The sequence below is a fragment of the Stigmatopora nigra genome, chromosome 18 (assembly GCF_051989575.1).
Source record: "Stigmatopora nigra isolate UIUO_SnigA chromosome 18, RoL_Snig_1.1, whole genome shotgun sequence".
In the NCBI taxonomy this organism is placed as follows: Eukaryota; Metazoa; Chordata; class Actinopteri; order Syngnathiformes; family Syngnathidae; genus Stigmatopora; species Stigmatopora nigra.
This window is the reverse complement of record NC_135525.1, coordinates 11,551,705-11,574,528: the sequence shown is the minus strand read 5'-3', so window position 1 is coordinate 11,574,528 and position 22,824 is coordinate 11,551,705. Positions and strand designations below refer to the sequence as shown.

The following is a 22,824-nucleotide window of genomic DNA, read 5'->3' as shown; positions in this document are numbered from 1 at the left end:
ACGGTGCGGCGTTCAAAGACACAATTTGTGTCGGACTTTTGGAAACTTTTTAGACGGTGCGGCGTTCAAAGACGCAATTTGTGTCGGACTTTTGGAAACTTTTTAGACGGTGCGGCGTTCAAAGACACAATTTGTGTCGGACTTTTGGAAACTTTTTAGACGGTGCGGCGTTCAAAGACGCAATTTGTGTCGGACTTTTGGAAACTTTTTAGACGGTGCGGCGTTCAAAGACACAATTTGTGTCGGACTTTTGGAAACTTTTTAGACGGTGCGGCGTTCAAAGACACAATTTGTGTCGGACTTTTGGAAACTTTTTAGACGGTGCGGCGTTCAAAGACGCAATTTGTGTCGGACTTTTGGAAACTTTTTAGACGGTGCGGCGTTCAAAGACACAATTTGTGTCGGACTTTTGGAAACTTTTTAGACGGTGCGGCGTTCAAAGACACAATTTGTGTCGGACTTTTGGAAACTTTTTAGACGGTGCGGCGTTCAAAGACACAATTTGTGTCGGACTTTTGGAAACTTTTTAGACGGTGCGGCGTTCAAAGACGCAATTTGTGTCGGACTTTTGGAAACTTTTTAGACGGTGCGGCGTTCAAAGACACAATTTGTGTCGGACTTTTGGAAACTTTTTAGACGGTGCGGCGTTCAAAGACACAATTTGTGTCGGACTTTTGGAAACTTTTTAGACTGTGCGGCGTTCAAAGACACAATTTGTGTCGGACTTTTGGAAACTTTTTAGACGGTGCGGCGTTCAAAGACACAATTTGTGTCGGACTTTTGGAAACTTTTTAGACGGTGCGGCGTTCAAAGACACAATTTGTGTCGGACTTTTGGAAACTTTTTAGACGGTGCGGCGTTCAAAGACGCAATTTGTGTCGGACTTTTGGAAACTTTTTAGACGGTGCGGCGTTCAAAGACACAATTTGTGTCGGACTTTTGGAAACTTTTTAGACGGTGCGGCGTTCAAAGACACAATTTGTGTCGGACTTTTGGAAACTTTTTAGACGGTGCGGCGTTCAAAGACACAATTTGTGTCGGACTTTTGGAAACTTTTTAGACGGTGCGGCGTTCAAAGACACAATTTGTGTCGGACTTTTGGAAACTTTTTAGACGGTGCGGCGTTCAAAGATACAATTTGTGTCGGACTTTTGGAAACTTTTTAGACGGTGCGGCGTTCAAAGATACAATTTGTGTCGGACTTTTGGAAACTTTTTAGACGGTGCGGCGTTCAAAGATACAATTTGTGTCGGACTTTTGGAAACCTTTCAGACGGTGCGGCGTTCAAAGATACAATTTGTGTCGTACTTTTGAAAAACTTTTCGACGGAATTCTATGGGCATTACTTTAAGATTTGTGCAAAAAAAAGCTTTTCTGTGCATGTAGGTAGTCATGACTGATAAGGGCACTCAAAAAAGAGTGGCGCTATTTAAAATTCCAAATTGATGAGTTTTGTGTGGTTCTTTTTGTGTAGTTAGTGTGGTTAGGAACCGAATATGGCTTTTTTTTAATATGCACTAAAAAATGTAACCCTTTTTTAGACATGACTGGTAAAAGCACATCCATAGTTGAAACTCACTTCAATAAAACAGAGACAACTGGAATTTGGGCCATTTTCAGCAACATGGACAGGGCTTTCCCCAAATTGCCAGGCAAGGAGACAGTATCCAATTTCTATTCTGCTCATTTTGTCAAGGATTGCCTGTGGGGAAAGAGTGGGAACACGTCCAGATGGACTGTCAGTCATGGGGCTAACGCCAGGAGACGTGCATCTATTTTCAAAAGCAGCTTGTTGTTGAGTCTATCCCGGCTGACCCAGTAAGTGAGTGACTGAGAGCTCGGGTCCAATTGGGCTGAGCATTCAATCACAAGGGAATCACAAAGAAAAAGAAAAAAAAAAGAAAGAGAGAAAAATAACCATTCCTATCGTCCAAGGGTTCAAAAGTATTCAGTCTATGGCGCTCATGAATATTTCATATTCCTTCAGAGCCATAAGTAGAATTTACTCAAAGACAAAATACATAAAAATGTGAGCCTTTAAAGTCATTTCACCACTTTTAAGGCAGAAAAAGTCTGTGAATTGTTAAGACAACATTGCTAATCAATGAGTATGCTTGCAGAAGAGTCTAATGATGATTAAAGCAATTTTAAGGGGAGAGTGCCGATGTGATTGCCTTGGGGATTCAATTCTGTTACAGGTTAGCGGAGAGCCACATATGGCTCTCAAGCCGTGTGTGGCTCTCGAGCCAAAGGCTCCCTCCCCCGGGCATAGCCGATTCGCTTTGAATAATCCCAATGATTTCATAATGTTGGACCTCGTTGGGGCTCCGCCCCCTTTCTCTCTCTCTCTCTCTTTCGCTCTACTCCCCCCCCCCCCCCTCCGCCACCTCCTCCGCCCCCCCCCCTCCCTGTTTAGCGCACCCGAGCTCTCGCATCCCATTTGTCAGCGCGGCGCGCGCGTGTGCGTAAGAGCGCGCCGACGGACGGACGGATGCGTAAAGCGCCCCGCTCCTCTGGAGGCGGATGGGAGCCTTGACCCCCTCCCTCGAGACCCCCCGACGTTCCCACATCGCGCGCCCGTAGGACCACGTTGGCGAAGATGCTCGTCGGCGGCTCGCGGTCGGGGCGCGCGTCTGCGGACCCTTCGGCGCGGCGTCTCGGCGCTCGGGCGTGAAAGTCGACGAGCCCCCACCACCCTCCCACCCCCCTCCCCCGGACCAGGAGGACATTAGCGAGGAGCGATGAGGGGCGACTCCTTTCTCCTGGGCTTGCTGCTCCTCCAAGCCGGCGCGCCGACGAGGGCCGGCGGCAAGGCCGACTTCCTGGGGGGTTTCGTGATGATGGGCGCCTCCAACGGCTCGGCGGAGGAGGAGGGCGCCTCGGAGGAGAGCCCCCACGCCGAGGAGCAGTGCCGAGGCTACTACGACGTGATGGGCCAGTGGGACCCGCCGTTCACCTGCAAGACGGGCAATTATCTGTACTGCTGCGGCACCTGTGGCTTCCGCTTCTGCTGCTCGCACAAGCACTCGCGCTTGGACCAGAGCACCTGCAAGAACTACGACACCCCGCCGTGGCTGAAGAACGGCCAGACGCCGTACAAGAAAGCCAACAAGCTGAGCGACGCCACCAAAGACAAGACCAACTTCATTGTTTACATCATCTGCGGAGTGGTGGCCATCATGGCCCTGGTGGGGATTTTCACCAAATTGGGCTTGGAGAAAGCCCACCGTCCGCAGAGGGAAAATATGTACAGGTGAGAATTCAGCCCCGGCGTCGTCGTCAACGATCCATAGAAAAGTACGTGTGTGTCAAAGTGGAGGCCCTGGGGCCGGATGTGGTCCGCTCCGTCATTTTGTGCGGCCCGGGAAAGTCGATGATGAGTGCCGACCTTCTGTTTTAGGAGCAAATTCTTATAGATGCATATTCAATTTCCTGGTTTTCCCCCATTGAAATCGATAATTGTCATTTTTTGATCCATTTTTTAGTTCAAAAATCATTTTGTAAGATCTAAAAATATATTTAAAAAGCTCAAATAAACACTGAATATTCAGGGCTTTTAATCCAGTTATTCTAATCAAATTAGAATAAAATGTACAAAAAAATCTATAATGGTCCAGCACACATCAAATCGAGTTGACAATCAAGCGGCCTGCCGACCAATCCCAGTCTGACACCCTTGATAAAAAAGGAAAAAAAAAATTATGGATATATTTTCATGGATAAACCACCCAAAAAAACTTTGTTTACACTCCATGACGTCAACAAATAAGTTCTTTCCTTACTCCTTGCCTTCCATTAACAACAACACACATCCAATTCATTTGAACATCCAGACGTCGAGCGTCGTCAACAGCAACCAATGAGTTTCAGATGCTATTTTGAGTGTAAAGAATTTGCCCCTTTGTCCATTTTGCGCACTTTTTGCCGCTCCGTCCCCCCTTCCTGCAAAAAGCCAGTGGGTTTTGTGCATCTCTCTCTCCGCATTTGTCGGCGCAACGGCATAACATTACGTGATCCACGCTCCTCTCGACAGGCGGGGGCGGCTTTCTTTTCTTTTTTTTTTCTTCTTTTTTTTTCACCCATGCGTGGCTCCGTTTGTGCAAATGCCCCCGTAGTATCTGGACGGTCGGTGGGTGCCATGTGCAAGGATCAGGGAAAACAGCCTCATCTCATTTCAACTGAGTCGTCCTTGTGTCAATCTTGCGTGGAAAGACGCTGCGCAATACGGCTCGGCGGAATAATCAAATTACAACAGCGTGTTACTTCCAAAAGACGGCAGAATCACAGACACTAGAGAGTACAGTACGCAACTGGAGACAGGAACGACTTCTGGAAAGCGTTCAGCGCTTTACTTTTGGACTTTTCACCAAAATGATCCTCTAAATTGTGCTTTTTTTGCACATTTTGGCCATAAATATTTGAGCCATGCACTGAAAAACCAAAAAAATAACACAGTACTGCAATTTTGGATCATTATTGACAAAACGTGTCATGTTTCAAGTACTTCAAGTACTTCGAAATGACCATCTGTGACCAAATTATGCATACAAAAATCTAATTTTGCCTTTAAATATTCAATCTGTGAGCTATAAACCAACAAATAACCCAGTACTGCAATTTTGGACCATTTTTGACCTAAAAACGTGTCACGTTTCATGTATTTGAAGTACTTCAAAAAATCATTCGCGTCCAAAAAATCACATTTGGCCTAAAAAATATGTGCTGCAAAGCAACAAAGTACCCAGTACTGCATTTTCTGATGGGTTGGAAGAATTCAAAGTACTTCAAAATGACCAAACCATGCACCCAAAAAGCACATTTTGTCCCCAAATACTCCATACACAAAGTACCCAACACTGCAATGATATCATGTACATGTGCAACGTGTCAAAATTCAACGATCTGGAGCATTTGGATGGATTCCACACAGAATTTTTGAGCCAAATGTTGTAACATTTCACAGGGCAGTGGCCAACGTGCTGCAAGGCGGCGGCTGTCCGAGCGAGCCGTACCGAGGAGAGGAGAACCTGGCCATGCATTCCGAACACTACGTGTCCAGAGCGGCCAATCTACGTAAGTTTGCAAAGGAATCTTTTGCCTAAAATTTGTGCTATTTGCCCATTTTCTGTTCCCAAAAATACACATACCAGTCTCTCTGAACAAGTGCAGCTCGAGTGTTTTCGTGGTGAATAAATTGTCTGCTCGGTGGGTGTATTGGGGGAAAAGGGAGTGCGCGGGGGTCCCGTGGGCTCTTTTTTACTGTACTAGCAAGCTTTGTTGTGTTGTAAAGTCTCGGATCAAACGACGTAAACACGAACGGACGAAGCGATGTACGATTACAACTCGGCAGTCCACTCACTCACTCTCTTCAAAGAAGCAATTAAAACATCATTAAACAACAAATAGTGTTGACGTTTGCATGACCCCCCGCACTTAGTTGTACAATTTATACCTGAGCTTTGGAGGGAGCTAGAAATTTGCGTATATTTCAATTTCCATGTCATATGCCATGTAAATATATGTGTAGCAATACCAAACATGTGCATGCTAGGCTAATTGGATGCTAAATCGTCATTAGCCATGAGTGTGTTGGGTTGTTTGTGTCTTTGAGCCCTGTGATTGGCTAGCACTCAATTTAGGATGACTCCGCCTACTTTTTGCAGTGAGCTGGGGTGGGCTACAGCACCCCTAGCGACCCTGGATGGGATTAAGCGGTTGGGAAAATGAAGAAGTAAAAGCGTTGTATTAAAAATAGGCCGTTGTTGGTAAGAAAGGAAATAAATATCACTGGCAGTCTTTTTTTTACTTGTGAGTGGGAATCTGTTTTTTTTTTGTCCTCACAATGGGAGAGATGAGATAGTGGGGTGACCTATCACCTGAGTGGACGCCGCTGTGAAATGGCCATGACTATTTGCGCTACCGAATGAATCTACGCTCGGTGAAAAGCTTCAAATCCTTTATGAGAAAGACGAAGCGATGGGTTTGCGACTATATTCTTATCAAAAGTTGTCGTTTGATGTGAATGCCAAAAGAAGGCCAGAGGAAATCCGATGCTTGCTCATTTTGACGTCAAGACAACAATGTTCGCTTTCCATGTCGGTGCAACATCCCTGCATAATTTTACTGCCCGGAAACGTGAGATCGAATGTCTTTGGATATAGCTTAACTTCCCGTAGCCGTCATGACCGCACATAAACACACACACACAAAAACACAGACAAAACAGTTACATTGTCATTTCAAGACGTGTTTAGAATGGGAATATCTTGCACCTGCAACCCCTGCCTTGAACTCCGAATGCTGTCATACCTCTACTTATGAAATGAATTAGTTCCAATGCTTTTTTTGTAAGTAGAAGTGTACTTCATATGTAAATTCTCTAATTTGTTGCAACTACCAACTAAACCCTTTAAAATGGGTCAGTCAAAGTGTCCCAATTTTGCATAAAAAAATAGAGAAAATTATCGCATGTAATACCATGCCTGTCCGCCAGATGGCATCAAAATCCCGTTCCACCAGAGCCAAAAGACGTCTACTTTGTAGTACATTTTAGACTTTTCCGTGTGCCCGTGTGTTAAAATATGTGCCATGTTGCATTTGTACAGTTTTTTAGTACTTAATAAATGGTGTTCAAAATACAATAACGGATAAGGAAATGCCTGTACTTTTTGGAGGATTTTGTAACTTTTTCGTATCTCGACTCACTCATTTGTATATAAAAAAATTGTAAGCTGAAACGTTTGTACCTAGAGGCATTCGTAAGTAGAGGTATGACTGTAATGAATTGATTTATCGCACACCTGACATTGCGCTTGACAGCTAATTAGCGTCCCAACAAAAGTGTGGGCCGCTGCTGTCAAAGTCCGTGCACTAATGAGTTTCGTACTTCTTGCCGGCGCATGTAAATGTTAGCCGCCTGACCCGCGTGGCGTTCCGAGTCTAATCTGGAGTACGGCGAGTGAAATTGAATCCATCTATCCTCATCGACGTCTTCATTTAGGAGTGGCGCTCCGCTCCGTACCTGCCCGCCAGGCCGCCGTCCTTTGCGTATTTAAAGAGCGCGGCTTTGTCATTAGCCGCTACGACGTTTCCTTTAATCATCCGATATCGGAGGAGATTTGCCAGCACCGTGACACCTTTCTGTCACAACAAGTCGAGCGCAAAGCTAATTACCAAGCAAAACGTGGCCGGCAGGTGGAAATTTGCGGCGCTGGGATTCGGCGTTGGCGCGTTTAGGGCGGGGAGACGTGAAAAAAGATAGCGCTGACGGTTAAAAGCCCCCAATAGCCACTGGATGCTAGCAAAAAAATCTAAAAGTCAGTGAATTGGAAAGCTCCCGGATTAGTGGCGGACCTTCCCCCGACTTCAACCCCATCCGCATGCTCGTTTTTGGAAGGAAGGCTCCAATAGGCCGCGGGGCCGCGTTGGCATCCGTCTCCAGCTCCCTCCCATATGGCGGTACGCGGGGGGCACCCCGCCGGGCGCTGGCCCGTGGCTGAGGAGACATGTGGCAAACCGGTGGTCCAACTGGGCTTTTTTGCTTCGACAGATGACCCGCTTTGGAAGCCGCCATTTCTGAATTGGAGCTACTTTGGCTTTGCTGCTCTTTTGTTTCCTATCTTAGCCTACGGAGAGATATACTTGAGGTTGTTTTTGAGATGAACTGGCATGCCCTCCTCCTCCATTAAGCAAATTTTTGGAATGAATGCGGTCCAAGCGGCGACCCCCAAAGAAAAGTTGAGAGGGGAAACAATAGCAGTTTGGAGGATTTACAGCCACTGGGAGATTTAATAGCGCACTCTGGCAGACTTTCTTTGGCTGAAGGTCACGTCTGCTGCAACTCTTTGTCTTGCCGGTATCTTCGGGAAGCCAGAAGCACCTCCGTGTCAGGAGTGAGGGAGGCCCACAATTCCCGTTGGATACTTCCTGATTATTGACTTACAGAAATATATACTATAATATGCACTATACAGTATATCGCTATGCTTCACTCTCTTTCACTGCATCAAAAGTCTCCAGAAAATCATTTTTTTAGCTCACTCGGTCACTTTCTTGGACTTTCTGCAATTTTTAAATTTTTCGATTCGGTGGATAGGCGGTCGTCTTGCCCGGCTCGCAGTGATGAGCTCAAGGGTTAGATTCCGGTTCGGAAACGGAGGCACTGAGGGGGAGGAAGCATGAAATACAATCCTAATCTAATCTAATCTAACCCCACAGTGAATAGCACAGTCCAGAGTAGACGCAAAAGTGGCTCGGTGACGTCCTATTATTAGCCACGTCAAGTAAACATGGCACGTATTGACGGCCCCGGCGCGCTGGAATCGACTTGGGCAAGACATCTATACTCCCCTGGAGAGAGGATGCTAAAATGGAGGAGCCAGAAGTCTTGGGGGTGAGAGAAAAAACTAGGTTAGCCAAGTCAGGAAGGCCATCTCGCTCCATTTGTCGGCGGCGCTAACGGGAGCTAATGCTAAGTGTGTTTGGCTTTTAGACTGACCAGGACTACAACTAGGAAAAAAAAATGCAAACAATGGCGACTAGTTTGTCTACTTTGCTGTTTTTGCTGGAGGGATTAACTCGTTGTAGGCTAGTCAAAGTAAAAGACCATATTTTTGGACGTGGGCGGAGTCAAAGGCAGTGGCAAAAAGGCCTCCAAAAGGAGCCCAAAGCGAGCGAGAGAGAATCCCCGAATGTTGGGCGCCCTCCTAAAGAAGCTCCTAAAAAATGGTTCAGGCAAACGAGATCTAGGTCACTGGATCACGAGCGCTTCAACGCGGAAAATTGTAGTACTTGCGCGCGACTCAATGTGACGTTTAGTCATAGTTTTGGGACTTCTATTTACGATATAATGAGAGAGAGAAGGAGAACGTGGCCTCGAAAATAAATGTGACAAAGTATTCATGTTGTCCTTGTAAGATAGTATTTTGACTCTAAGATTTAGTAGCAATAGCGTGTCACATTCTTACCGTTTTTGGGGGTCTCTCGATGGGTGATCTGGCGCCATTTTTGGAGGTCTGGGTTTTGGCCACAAGATTGGATCCCAAGATCCCAGATTGGATGTTTTTTGCTTCCTGTATATATAAAAAAAAATAGGCAAATAAGTCTGCTTTTACTGAAAATTATCGTTTGAAACTTGAATACAAACAAAGCCATTCATTATTTACCTATTACATTTATAGTATTTGCAATTATTTTTCAATCTGACATGGAGAATAACAACATTTTTATTGTTAAGCACGCTATAAAAAGTGCCGCAAAAAAAGTTCCATATAAAAATACAAGTAAAAAATCGAATAAGGTGACACAAAATGTCAAAGTTTCAACGCGACCTTTCCAACTTCTGATAATGTTTGGCGGTCTTGAGCGAAAACCTTTCTTGTTTCTTTCAATATTTCATTTTGGGGAGCCGACATTCAAAGGCAAAAAATCCCCAAACGCTGTCATTTCCCAAAGCGTTCCAGTATATTTAGTTTCCCAAGCGCAGGTCCGCCGTTAACTGGGTCGCCGGCGCTGACGTCTTGTCACAGTCGTCAGCTTTCCGGAGAGACGCGCATCCTTTACAGGGCGGGCGCCCGTCTTGTGGCGGCGACTTCCTCCCGACGTGCCACTCTTCGTCCGCGGCGCGTTGTCGTCTCGGACGGGGAAGCCCCGACGGCCCGTTGGGTGGAGTGACGGATTGCTGCGCTCGGCGTTAGCGTCCCGTCCGTCACAGATATTTACTTGCCATGGGAAGAAGGAATGAATCACTCCATCTTTTTTTTTGCTAGTGATATCATTTGCCGACCTGATGCCGCATTTAAAAAAATATATATGAATTTTTACATTATGGCATACTTATTTGATGTTGGTGCACGCTCACTTGACTTTTAAGTGATTGCTCTTACACGGTCCTTGAATGGCTTTAAAGTAGCAAAGCGGCTACACGTGCTAGCCATAAACTCATCGGTGGGAAGGTGCATCTCGGCCAGGGGAAGAACAAATGTGAGTTTTGACCCCCAACGGCTGCCTGATTGATTCCAATCGATATTCAGGCAACGCCGTGGCGCTATTTCTTGCAAAACAATATCTCAAAGCTAACAACGTCGTCTTAGCGCGGACGTGACGGAAGATGGCGGTCGCACAAAAGACCCAGATGAAGTTATGGCGACAACGGAGAGGCACTCCATCTTGGTGATGGATGGGATAGCGGATACGGCCTCCTTTTGTCCGCCACGGTGCGCATCAGGTATTCCGCGGCGCCGAGTGAGCAATGGCGTCCGCGTAGGAGCGCATCTGGTCTAAATAGATGGCGCAATCAGCTGATCTGGTGTGTCAGCGCCTAAGATGACTCCACTCCTGACAAAGTCTTGAAAGATGATGCAGATGACGATGATGCGGCTGAGATACGAAACGACATTTACGACGGCGCGTCTCTTTGGATGGCGGGCGCTTTCTCAACGTTTTGATGGATGTGGCGTTTAATAGCAGTGGAATATGAGTTCAAATGACCCGTTAGAGCGTCGCTACAAATGGTTGCCTCCATCTGTTGCCTTTTACGAGTCCAGAGCAGGTATATTTAGTTTTAAAAAATGCTAAGTATAGCCTAGCAGGCTAAAAACAAGGCGATGTTAAGGGATAATTGGGCCTGACGGGATTCGAACCCTTGTAACATGATCCTGTCCTCATCATATTTTATATATATTGGCAAAAGGCCCGGTATGGTGGGCTCCCTGGAAGCACAATGTCGCTAGTGCGTTAGCATTTCTGGAAATGGGAGCGTCGCCAGAGACATATGGCGATGATAATGAGATGGGTCGCCTTTGAAAAATTCATTGGCCACGCAATTTAGCTAATTCACTTCATGACAATGACGTTTTTTTTATAGATCTATAACAATGTGTATTTTAGTTTTTTTTAGTATATTTTCAGATTTTACAAAATGATTTTTGAACTGAAAACACAGAAAAAATAGACAAAAACATGACAATTATTGATTAAAAAGGGGGGAAATCAGGAAATTTAGTATAAATCTATATTTATCATCAGTTGGCACTCATCATTTACTCGGGCCGCACAAAATGATGTGGCGGACCACATTTGGCCCCCGGGCCGCCACTTTGACACCAGTGCTCTAATTTCTTTATCACGGGAAATCAATTTTTTTCCTGTTAGTCATGCTAGGAAAAGTCACACAGTGTCTTTTCAGTCCTAAACATGGCGGTGCTGCAGTGGGGAGATAGGGGACAAAAGGATGGGGATCGCCACGGCAACAGAGGCAAAGACTCCTCGGTCCCTAAAAGATAAACAAAGAACGCTAAGAAGCACTCGAGTCCCGCCTCTGGTAGACTGGAGCGTAACCTGCTTAGCGTTTTGAGTGTGACTAAAGATGCGTTATTTGGAGAGCACGCCAGGAGAGACGCGCTGGCGACCATTCAAATGACCGACCGGCTACTATACACGGCTGGCCATGAGTTATAATGGCTTTCCGGGGGGTTTGGGGAGAGAAAAATGCTCAATCTATCATGTGTTGTCCCTCTGGCCAGGAGGCACCAGTTAGTTTATCACCACTAGATGTCCAATCCATTTCAAGTGGGAGGAGTTAATGTGATACAAGGGTACCTGGAGACTTTTTGCACGGCAACGCGCTCGTAACATCACATAAACAAATGGAAATGAACTTGAATTACGGTCTAGACACTCAAAAATAAGTTGAATCTAAGCTTACATTAAACTTAATTCGAATTTTGTTTGAAATTTGGATACCTTACTTGGCTGAATTTGGCCCCGCCTCCACCCGGATTTTTAGATGCGACCAATCAAGGGTTGTTTGCTTTTGTATTCCCTTCAAAATATTCCAAAATGTTAGCGTACACTTTGTGCCAACTTCTTTGAATCATCAGCATCATAATAACGTGATATTTTGGTGACAACTTAGCGTTAGCGCCTGGTTGAACTTATTGCCTTTCATTTGTTCTGGGCAAAATTGAATTAAATAGCCGTCCAAATGAAAGATTTCTGGGCAAGACGGCGTCATTAAAGGCGCCTGAGAGTTACGCCGCCGACTTTGCCGATAAGACACTCAAATATATTTAACAAAAACATAAAGAAGTCAACCTCCAACCATGCGTGAAATCGAGGAAGTGCTTCATTAGCTTAGCGTAGTTTTTTATACAGCTGATCATTTGCACTTTAATGGCACATAAGTCTTGCCTACTCTTTTAAGACGTCAAAAAATACCCAAAAACTTGGTGGATAATCGTTAGCTGTGTCCCATAAAGTGTCCTTGTTTTTTGTGTTGGTCCAAAGTTTGGATGGAAAAAGTTGGAAAAGGTCAAATTGGACTTTTGGGGTAAAATGTGGGCTTCCTTGCCTGTGTAAAACTGTCGCTGGCGGGATTGTAAGAGGAGAAGAAGAGTTACTATATCAAACGCCGAGACTGCCGTCACAATTTATTTGTACGGGAGATTGTAAATGACGAGCAGGGCCGGCCAGGAGAGAGAGAATCTATTAAAAATGCTGCTGTCGGGAAGATGGATGCGCCGTACAATTTCAAGTGTTTGCCGCATTTCACTAACTGGGAAATGACGGGTTACTCTAGTGTGTTTTTACTTGGACAAAATGGCCATCCAGCTTCAATTTGGTGATGTTTTTTTAAGACAAAATATTTTTTGGAGGTCGTGGGAGGGTCGAAATGATGGAGTTGACGTATTTTCTGGACTATAAGTCATACTAACCAACTGTTATGTTATTTTTTTTAACTTACCGTATTTCCACGTATATAAGGCGCACCGCATTATAAGGCACACCCTCAACTAATGACATATTTAGATTTTTTTTCCATATATAAAGCACACTGGATTAAAAGGCGCTCTGTCTATTTTGGAGAAAATTTAAGACTTTTAGTCGTAAAAATACAGTACTTTAAAAAATGTTGATTCTTGGATTCTGCTTAAAAACAAAAACAACAACTCATACTGCAGTACATTTTATTCCCCCTCTTCATTGTGTATTCTTGGGCTGGCGCGGTTAATACTCGGGTGGAAATTCTAGTCGGGAAAAAAAACAGGGCTCATGTTTTGAATCCACGTTCGTTTGATATTTGTTCTGGCATTGTCCAAGTACGCCGTTTGATGGCAACTTCCTCACATCAGTCGTAATGGGCATATTTGAACCCTTAGCCGAACATCACAGAATCCCGTTAAAAAGCCGCCCTCCAAATTGGCTAAGGTGTTTACGCCGTTGTTTCTTTTCTAAAAAGGATCCCCCAAAAGCGAAATCCGGCGCCCTGGTTTGATGCCGACTGAAAGGGAGTCTACCGCTGCGTTCTGACAGCCGGCGCTACGTTAGCTTCAACTCCAAACCGAGTTTCAGTCGACAACGGCGAGACGAGACGAAAGACAAACGTCATTCACGCGGCGTTTCCCAGCACGCCGAGCTCTATTAAAGCGTTTTACGGAGACCAATTATATCATCTCGCCGCCGAGCCACATCTCTCGTATTGTACGAGATGAAAGAGGCCGAGAGCGCGCTGAGGAGATGAGAAAAACGTACATCCCATCTTACTTCAAGTCAGCTCATTTTCTAACGGAAGCCCCCTACGGCGCACAAATGCTAAGCTAAGCTAAAGTATCAGATTACATGGTGTCGCTTAATGTCAAAGGAAAAACAGGACAGTGGTTTATTAGATTGGCAGTTTAGCATTAGCGCTAACGGCTACAAAGTCTCGTAGTTTCTTGGTAACGACAGTCAGACCCTGAATTAGTTTTTTTCTCAAATGCGGGGCTGGTTTTCCATTTGTGGGGGACTTCCTGGGGCGCTAACTATACTTTTTTTTGCAATTATCTTACCAATTTTCTATACTATTATCCCTCAGTTACACGACGTTGAGTTAGCGGTGTACATCGAGACAAGGTTAGCAAAGGGGGAATTGTTTCCCCCTGTCGGTAGTAAAGTGTTACTGCACTGAGTGTAAAATGGAGCAGTAAAATGTAGCGTCAAAGTAGTCCAGAAAAGTAGAATTTTTGGTGCAATCTAAGCACACAGAAGAAAATGTAATCTAAAACATCTGCTTCAGTCAAGAGCGCTGATTTTCAGATAAAGCGCAATTATTTTAAAAAGGCTATTATATTAATTTACGCTATTATTCTTTGTGGTCCGGGCTTTTTTTTTTGCATTTGTTGTTTCCATGGCGGCACATTTGTTCCGCATCTATTTGGATCAAAAACAAGATTTCTCTTGCTAAAGTGATATGATATGAAAGAACAGCGAATACTTTTGCATTTAAGCATGGATTATCATAAACATAAATGATTTAAGATAATATATTCTGGGCCGAATTGGCCCGAGGGCGCAAAAATCATCCAGGATTTAGTCTTCTGGAACAGAATGTTTTTTGACCTTCACTAATCTATTCCTTTCAAAAAATTATTGTGAGGTAGATAATGCAAATAAAAGCATTAAAAGAAAGCACAAATCCAGTCGTAGTTTTCCTATCATACTCCATTACTACTGTTTTTTTTGTACTGGTTTAATTTTAATTTTTTTGACTCAAATATGATTTGTATTTTGTGCTTTTGACATGGCGGCCGTTTTTCCAAAAGTACGTGTGTATCATGACTGCAGCCTCTCTTTTCATCTCCTCTCTTTTGTCATGGCAACCCTATTTTTTCCTGGTGTAGTAGTTTAGTTAGCATTGTGGTGCAGTCACTCACTCACTCACACCCCCACACCCACATATCAACAGGCGGGCGGGCAGATTGTGCCCAGAGAGTCATTGTTACGCAACCTAGGTTTGTTTTCCCGTCAGTCTGTCCATTGGCTTGTACTTTACATTTGTACATTCCTACTGTGAAGCGCTACTCGGTCCAATTCCAAGTATTCCCCTCTGGCACATTTTGACAACAAGTTGACATTCGACTAACTAATCCTGTCTTGGTGCCAATTTTTCGCCATCCTGGACCACCAACACTACATTTTCCTCCTAGAAAATGTCCCCAAATCTCCATTTTGATACCACATACTGCTAGTTGTTTTTTTCCCATTCGTCAGTGCGAATGGAAGAGCTTGCTCGCTAATACGAGAGGAGTATTTGCTCATTTTTTGCGCGTTATCTGTTTGTGAGGACATTTGTTTGCAACATTTTGGGGATATTTTGAAGGGAAAAAAAAGTAAACAACCCTCGATAGGTTGCATCTAAAAATCAGGGAGGAGGCGGGGCCAATAGAGCCAAAAAAGTATCAAAATGTCAAACAAAATTCAAATTAAGCTCAGTCTCGGAATGAATTAAGCTTGCATCTTGAGGTACCACTGTATTGCTCTTGTCATGGTAAGTACTATTGCTATGCTAATGCTATTCTTTCTCCACAGAGGTCGGTCAGGTCAACAACAACGTAGGACCGATGTCAAACATGGTCCAACAGCATCCTTATCCTGCCTTTGGCCAGTTATCTCATGTCTATGAACAACAACAACAACAACAACACCAACACCATCAGCACCAACACCACCATCACCAACAACAACAACAACACCAACAACACCAACAACAACAACAACTACAACAACTACAACAACTACAACAACAGCAACAACAACACCAACAACTCCAACAACAACAGCAGCAACAGCAGCAACAACAACAACAACAACAACTCCAACATCAACTACACTTGCAGCAGCAGCAGCAGCAACAAAACAAAGATTTCAACAAATACGCCTCCCTGAAGGCCGTGGGTAAGTGCCAATCACCACAACACCTTTTTTTTTTTTTATTTACTCTTCCCGACAAAAAGACAATTTCTATGCCACCGCCAGACTTTGATTGTAGACGAGAGCATTTTTGGACGACCCCGGCGGTCAAGGGTGGGCGTGTCGTGGGAAAGGCGGCCGACAAGACGGAGCAGATTCGCACGCAGATTTGACAGATGTTATTGATTGTGGCACCAACGCTGACACGCTGTAAAACGGAAAGAGGCTGTTTATCAAGATGTGTGACAGCTTAACACATGCCACCAAATTCACTGGGCCTGCATACCAATTTGGAACTCATTTAAATAGCATTAGCCCAGCGGAGAAGCTATCAATACTGGCCACACAACCTCATTGACGTTACAATGGCAACAAACATTGACTTTTACCACAGATGCTTTCATCTTGGCCACAAATTCTATTTTTTTAGGGCTTCCGATAAGTACAGATTTGCGTTTTTGTTGTTGTTGTTTAAATACCAAATTACTGGTTCTTTTTTATTTCTACGATAGATTGGTTAGACACATTGGCTTATTATATTATATACAAAATGTAGCTTTCCATAAACTGTAAGCTTTCCACAATACTAAGTGTCCTGCAAGTGCAATCAGTGGATTGACATCAGCTGCTTCTTCTTGCCCAACCCCCGTCGCTTCAAGATTTGTCAGCTCGGCCGGTGCTGGACGTCTTGAGCAAAACCAAAAGCTCTATCGAGCACCTCCCCTCCCACCCTCCTCCCACGACATCCCAACCCCCATCAGTTCAACTTTTTCACCTATGTATGTGCCTTTTTCACCTCTGCAAAGCAACCCCTGCCTGGTATAAACTGTCAAGAGCCAGTTCAAGACTTTTTTTACCTACTTCAAATGTGGGCCATCAAAGTGCAAACTTTGGACCATTTTGACCCATTTAAGAGCACCTTTGTTAAAATTATATTTCACATATTTCATTCTACACATCTGCATATGATAACAATAAAGGCTTTTTATGTGATATCAAGGCATAGCATCCCATAAGACTAGGCTTTCAATTCAAACTATTCCACAAAATGTAGCTTTTCATAAAGTGCAATACTAAGTGTCCTGCAAGTGCAATCAGTGGATCGGCATCAGCTGCTTCTTCTTGCCCAACCCCCGTCGCTTCAAGTTTGTCGGTCAGCTCGCTCGGTCCAGGACGACTCGAACCAAAAGCTCCCTCCATCCCTCCCTCCCTCCCTCCCCACCCACACCATCCCAACCCCCGCCCATTGAACCTTTTTACCTATGTATGTGCCTTTTTCACCTCTGCACAACCATCCCCTGCCTGGTATAAACGGTCAAAAGCCATTTTAAAAACTTTTTTTTTTACCTATTTCAAACATGGGCCATCAAAGTGCAAACTTTGGACCATTTTGACCCATTTAAGAGCACTTTTGTTAAATTATATTTAACATATTTCATTCTACACAGCTGTGTAATGATGTCAATAGAGGCTTTTGATTTGATATACAGGCATAGCATCCCATAAGACTAGGCTTTCATTTCAAACTATTCCACAAAATGTAGCTTTCATGAAGAGCAATACTAAGTGTCCTGCAAGTGCAATCAGTGGATTGGTGTCAGCTGCTTCTTCTGCCCAACCCCCGCGGCTTCAAGTTTGTCAGTCAGCTCAGTCGGTCAATGCTGGTCAATGCTTGATGCCAAAAAACTGCCCCACCATCCCCCACACCATCCCATCCCCCCACACCAGTGTTAGGGAACCTATGACTCGGGAGCCACATGAAAGTGCTAAAATGACTGCAAAATGTCATGTCATTTGACTTTTAAATAGTGAGTATGGCTCGTAAGGAATAGCTCACATCCGCAGGTATTGCTGACTTGGTTTTCGTAGATCGATAAAATGTCAAGCATGAAAATAAACCCGTCTGGAATGGTCTTTCTGTGGCAATGCCATGCATCAACGTCAAAAATCAAGCCCTTTTTTTCTTTCCACGGCCTCCATCACTTTGCCAATTGTACGTCAGATAAGCATCACGGCCTTCGATCAATAACCACGTGATTTTGTCGGAATCCTTGGCGGCTAAAACACAACAACGAGGTCCCCGAGCGGAGGAGCGACTTGTCGCTTTGCCGCTACAAATCACCAATTAGTATGTATCGTGTCCACCGACTCGTAAAGCCACATCTTTTCTCTTTTTTTTTTCTAGAGAGGAAACGCCGCTAATTAAAAGTAAGGCCACTTGTTTATTTCTACGCTTTCTCCTGGATTAACGTACTGTCGATAGAAATCTGCGGTTTTTCCATCCAGATATAATGCTTCCCTTGGGGCTCGTTAGTAGATGACAACAAAAAAATATATCTGGCCAAGAAATTAATAAAAAAAGGTTGAGAAGAAGCATATGAGGGAATACTACTTACAATATATAATGCGGAAATACCTGGTTTATGGTGGTAGATTAGTGAATATAGCTCGTTAACATTATTAACCCTTTCTGTGCTGTTATTTAACTTCCATTGGTTGTTCTCCCCATTTCGTGTTTCTATATTTTTTCTCTAAATAGTTACTTTTTAAAAGTATTTGTTGAATCCGCAGTAGTCAATAATATTCCAAGTGTTCAAATTTTTTATATGGTCATTATTTGTCCAATCTATTTCTGTTAGGAGGGGGAAACGTAAAAAAAATAAATAAAAGAAAGATATTATTTGTGCATGAAAGGCCTTGTTATACTTTATGCTACCCACACTGATTTTTTACCGAAAATATTGTCAAATGGGTCTCGTTTTTTGCGTTTTCGTCGCGCGTGGCTTCTTCAGTGTCCCGAGAGCGAGTGTCGGCGGGCGTGGCGTTTCCGGATTGTCGCCCGCCGACTTCTGGTGTTTCTGCCGCTGGGATGAATGAGATGGCTGGCTAGCATAGCGGAGCAAACTGGCCCAGTGCGTTAACCTTATCTTCCAGGGTACAGAGGCAACGAGGGCGCCGGAGTAATGACTGGACTGAGAGCATGGATACCACAGGAAACATTTCACAGCGATAAGAACACCAGGCCACGCTGACTGACTAACGGACAGGAGAAAATGGGGGGCGTTAAACCGAGTCGCAGTAGTGCTGCACGGAAGCCATTTTTAACGTGGCATTTAAGCTTTTTCAATGCACCGAAATAGCTCAATTGTCTATAATTTTCTTTTTTTTCAGCCGCCAAGTTCAACGGCGACCCATACAACAAGCGGCGGCTGGCGGGGGCGGAGCTCCCGGCCAAAGGCGGCCTCCCGCTGCAACCCATGGGCAACTCCCGCCCCCCGGCGCCGCACCCTTCCTCCACCGCGGGCGGCAGCGCCTCGGCTTCGAACCCAGGGGCCTCCCACTCTCACTCTGTCAACCAGATGAGCTCGATGGCTCCCGTGCCATCCATGCCGCCGTCCATGGCGTCCATGGCGTCCATGGCGTCCATGACCCTTGGCCCCAGGACTTCCATGGCTCCCATGACCTCCCTGGGACCCCTGACCCCGGAGCCGGTGGCCACCTACGTGACGGAGATGCCCTGCATCTCGTCATCGTCCACCTTACCGACGGAGCGCCGTGGCGCCGCCCTGCTGGCGGCGTCCAAGCCCAACGGCCAGAAAGCCAAAGGCCTCCCGCCACCCCACGCTCACTTACACGGCCACAGTAGCAAGCCGCCGCCGCCGGGGATGGCGCACCTGACGGGGACCATGCCGGGGGGGACGTCCCTGGGCCTCTCCCGATTGGCCGAGGCCCCCGTGGGCCCCGCCTTCGCCACCATGGGGCGCCCCCTGGCTTTGGCGTACAGTTCTAACAACATCTCGTCCGGGCACGCGGCGGGGACGGGCATGAGGGGCTGGGACGGGACGGAGACGGTGGGGCGCAGGAAGAGCTACGGCCACAAGAGGCCTCAGTGTACGGTGTTGGAATCGAACCCGCTCCGCGGAACGCGAGGCCACAGTCACAGTCAACACTTTCTCCCCACGCAGCCCTACTTTGTGACCAACAGCAAGACGGAGGTTACCGTGTGATCCGAGAGAGACGGGGGGAAAATATATATTTAAATAAATGCATGTGGAACGGGGACATTTTCGAAAGGGGGCGCCAGAGTTGGCCGGTCCGCGTCCCGTTACACCGGTAAAAGATTCCTTTACATTTGCGACGAAATGTTCCGAAAGCCCACGACTAAAATCGACGACGAGGTGGCTAACGTCAAATAAACGAAGCATAGCCTAATGCTAACGACGGTAAACAAAAGGGAAGCAATATAAATTGGCCAGAGTTCAAAATGGCCGATCCCGGGGGTTCTGGGCTTTGGACCGCGCGCACTTGGTAGAAAATTAGTTCCAAATCTGGACCAAAAAGTGGAAATCTGAAGCCGATGGGGTGATGGGACGCAACATATCCAACTTTGATTGGACCCTACTTGGACTGGACATCCTCATTTTAGGATTGGAAGAAAAATACTGTATGTTGGACCAACTTTACTTTAAATTATCTTTGATCAAGTGTGGAAATGACATCATTAGATAAAGGGGCGTGGCCACCTCCATCCTATTTTTCAGACTATAAGTTGCACTTTTAATAGTTTGACTGGGCATACATTTATTTTTTTTTAAATGTTTTGATTGGCTTTAATGATATGTTAGCAAACGCCTATTTAGCCCGTTGCTCTCTTTCTACTTTAACGTATGATTGTTCGTCATTTCTGATCCAATAAAAAAAATTGACGTTCCCCACCATGCAATTTTATACATTTTTATCGTGTATTCTTGGGCTGGTGCGACTTATAGTCCGGAAAATGTGGTCGTTGGGCTTAATATCATTTGGGTTATTTGACTGTTAAGTTTCATGGCAGACATTTTTCCATAAGATGGTTATTATTGCCACATTTTATTCATCACTGAATATTTAAAGCGACCTTGGCTCTGAAAAAAAAAAGGTCACTTGTGACGAATTTGGACAGCTCCAAATCATTTTAATGTGATTTTGTCGCATTCTGACAAAGAAGGTTATTGTCGGTGTTGCTTATTATTTCAAGCCATTTGACTTGATTTAGCGAACTTGCAAATGGGTAAAAACAGTCGGAATTGCCCCAAAAAAAACTCGTTCAGTTGGGCGGAATGGGCCAGCGGAATAATTGTCAAAACAAAAACAGCACGACAGCAAAAAAGCTTCAAAATAAGACGGCGCTGGTGTGGCGAGCCGAGGTCAAAAAGGTCACGGCGACCAATCGATAGCATCATTCTGCAAATTCTAGCGCCAGACAAAGCAAAATGTCACAAAAGGACAGACACGAGTTTCCCAAAAACGTGCAAAAAAGCATTAAAATCTTGGCTGATTTTATTTTTTAAACAAAAATCAAACGTTGACGTTCAAATAAATTTGATGTTTATTTTGATTCTGCTCAAATTTGTTGATTTAACGGCACGACAAACTGGTGGTTAGCATTTATGCTACATATAGCTAAATATATTTGAATATATGTGTATATATGAATAAAATCCACTGACTGCCCTCACTCAATCACAATATTTGTCATTTAAAAAAAGAAATATTTAAAAGTGAACTGACTTAAGGGCTCAAACCATTTTGCTCGAAGTAGCAGATTGACCTTTGAACCGCATTCTACTGTAAAAAATGAATAAAAAACCTATAAAAAAATCACTCACAAGGTCTTGTCAGTAATGTTTACAAGTTATTTTCATCCTCCATTTTGAGCTTGACAAAAATGCATCATTTTTTTCAGCGTGTATTTTCTCCGACCATGTGGATCGATATTTAAATGTTATGAAATATTTCATTTTTGAATGAAAAAGTGGAAAAATGAGGGCCAAGAAAATTCCCATAACAGCAGCACAAATCCATAAGCTATTTACAGATGATTATCATTTTTGTGGGGTTGCCATGCACTGCGTAAAGAAATAAAAAAATGAATAAAAAAATCTATTTTTTATGTCCAAATCAGTTTGTGATTTTTCCGCATTTCTGCAATGCTACAAGCTCATTTCCCACTTTTGTTTTTATTTTATTTTTTGCACAGTAGCTTCTAATATGCCCGTTTGACTGACTATGAATTTTGTGAAATGGAGTTATGAGAAAAAATATGTATTTTGGTACTATTGGATTAGAGAAAAAAAACATATAGCTGATGTTTTTCCATCTAAAATGATATTCCCATGCTGTTGCTATGATGACATTTTTATTTGTTTCTTTTTACAAGGGAGTTTTTGGGGGGCTTTTTTTGTTGTCCATTTGCCATCTGACAATGTATTACGATTGTTCTATATACGATTTTCTTACGTGGCAATAAAAAAAAGGACTTCTGCAAAAAAAAAGGGAATTTTTGTCTTTTGTCCAGCAAAAAATGGTATTTTTTGGTCTTTTATCCTGCAAAAATTGGGATTTTTTTGGTCTTTTGTTCTGCAAAAAATAATTATTTTTTGGTCTTTAGTCCTGCAAAAAAATGGTGATTTTTTGGTCTTTTTTTTCCTGCAAAAAGTTTGATTTTTAGTGTTTTGTCCTGCAAAAATTTGTTTTTTTTTGTCTTTTGTCCTGCAAAAATTGGTGATTTTTTGGTCTTTAGTCCTGCAAAAATTGGTGATTTTTTTCATCTTTGGTCCTGCAAAAATTGGTGATTTTTTTGGCAGTTGGCGAAAATTAATTCAAAAATGATATTGGGTACAAAATGACCCAATTTTGTCCACAAAAAAACCTAAAAAAATGTCAAACAACCCACAGCTAACGGCTATTTGGACGTATTTCTGCATAGCTAATACGAATATTTATGTATGCAATCTCCAAACGGACACATTAGAGTGAATGAATATAAGCGCTAAATGATGTGTTTGTTCCTCTCGGCTTGTAAATATGTTTTTACTTGCTTGCTTTTGACTGTTAAGATGTGAAAGTACACGCCCGCCCGCCAAATCCATTTAAGCTAAGTGGAAATAAACGATGCACTTTTGTTAAGATTGGGATGAAATATTAATCAGAGTAAGCAAAGGTTATTGCAATGTTAATGAAGAATAAAGACATTCCGCCGCGTAAGTCGCTTGACGTCCGTCATTAATTACCCCAATAAAGAGCACTTGACACTTTTGTCTACCCAATTTAGTTGGC

General features: G+C 44.0%; 1 protein-coding gene across 1 annotated transcript; it reads left to right on the top strand.

The window, feature by feature from the left end:
- Positions 1-2,454: 2,454 nt before the first annotated feature.
- Positions 2,455-22,002, top strand: shisa9a (shisa family member 9a). The gene is made up of 4 exons (XM_077739470.1): positions 2,455-3,253; positions 4,964-5,073; positions 15,346-15,711; positions 18,898-22,002. Exons 1-4 carry the CDS (start codon positions 2,742-2,744, stop codon positions 19,731-19,733), a joined length of 1,824 nt encoding a protein of 607 aa, XP_077595596.1. The 5' UTR covers positions 2,455-2,741; the 3' UTR covers positions 19,734-22,002.
- The last annotated feature ends 822 nt before the right edge of the window (positions 22,003-22,824 follow it).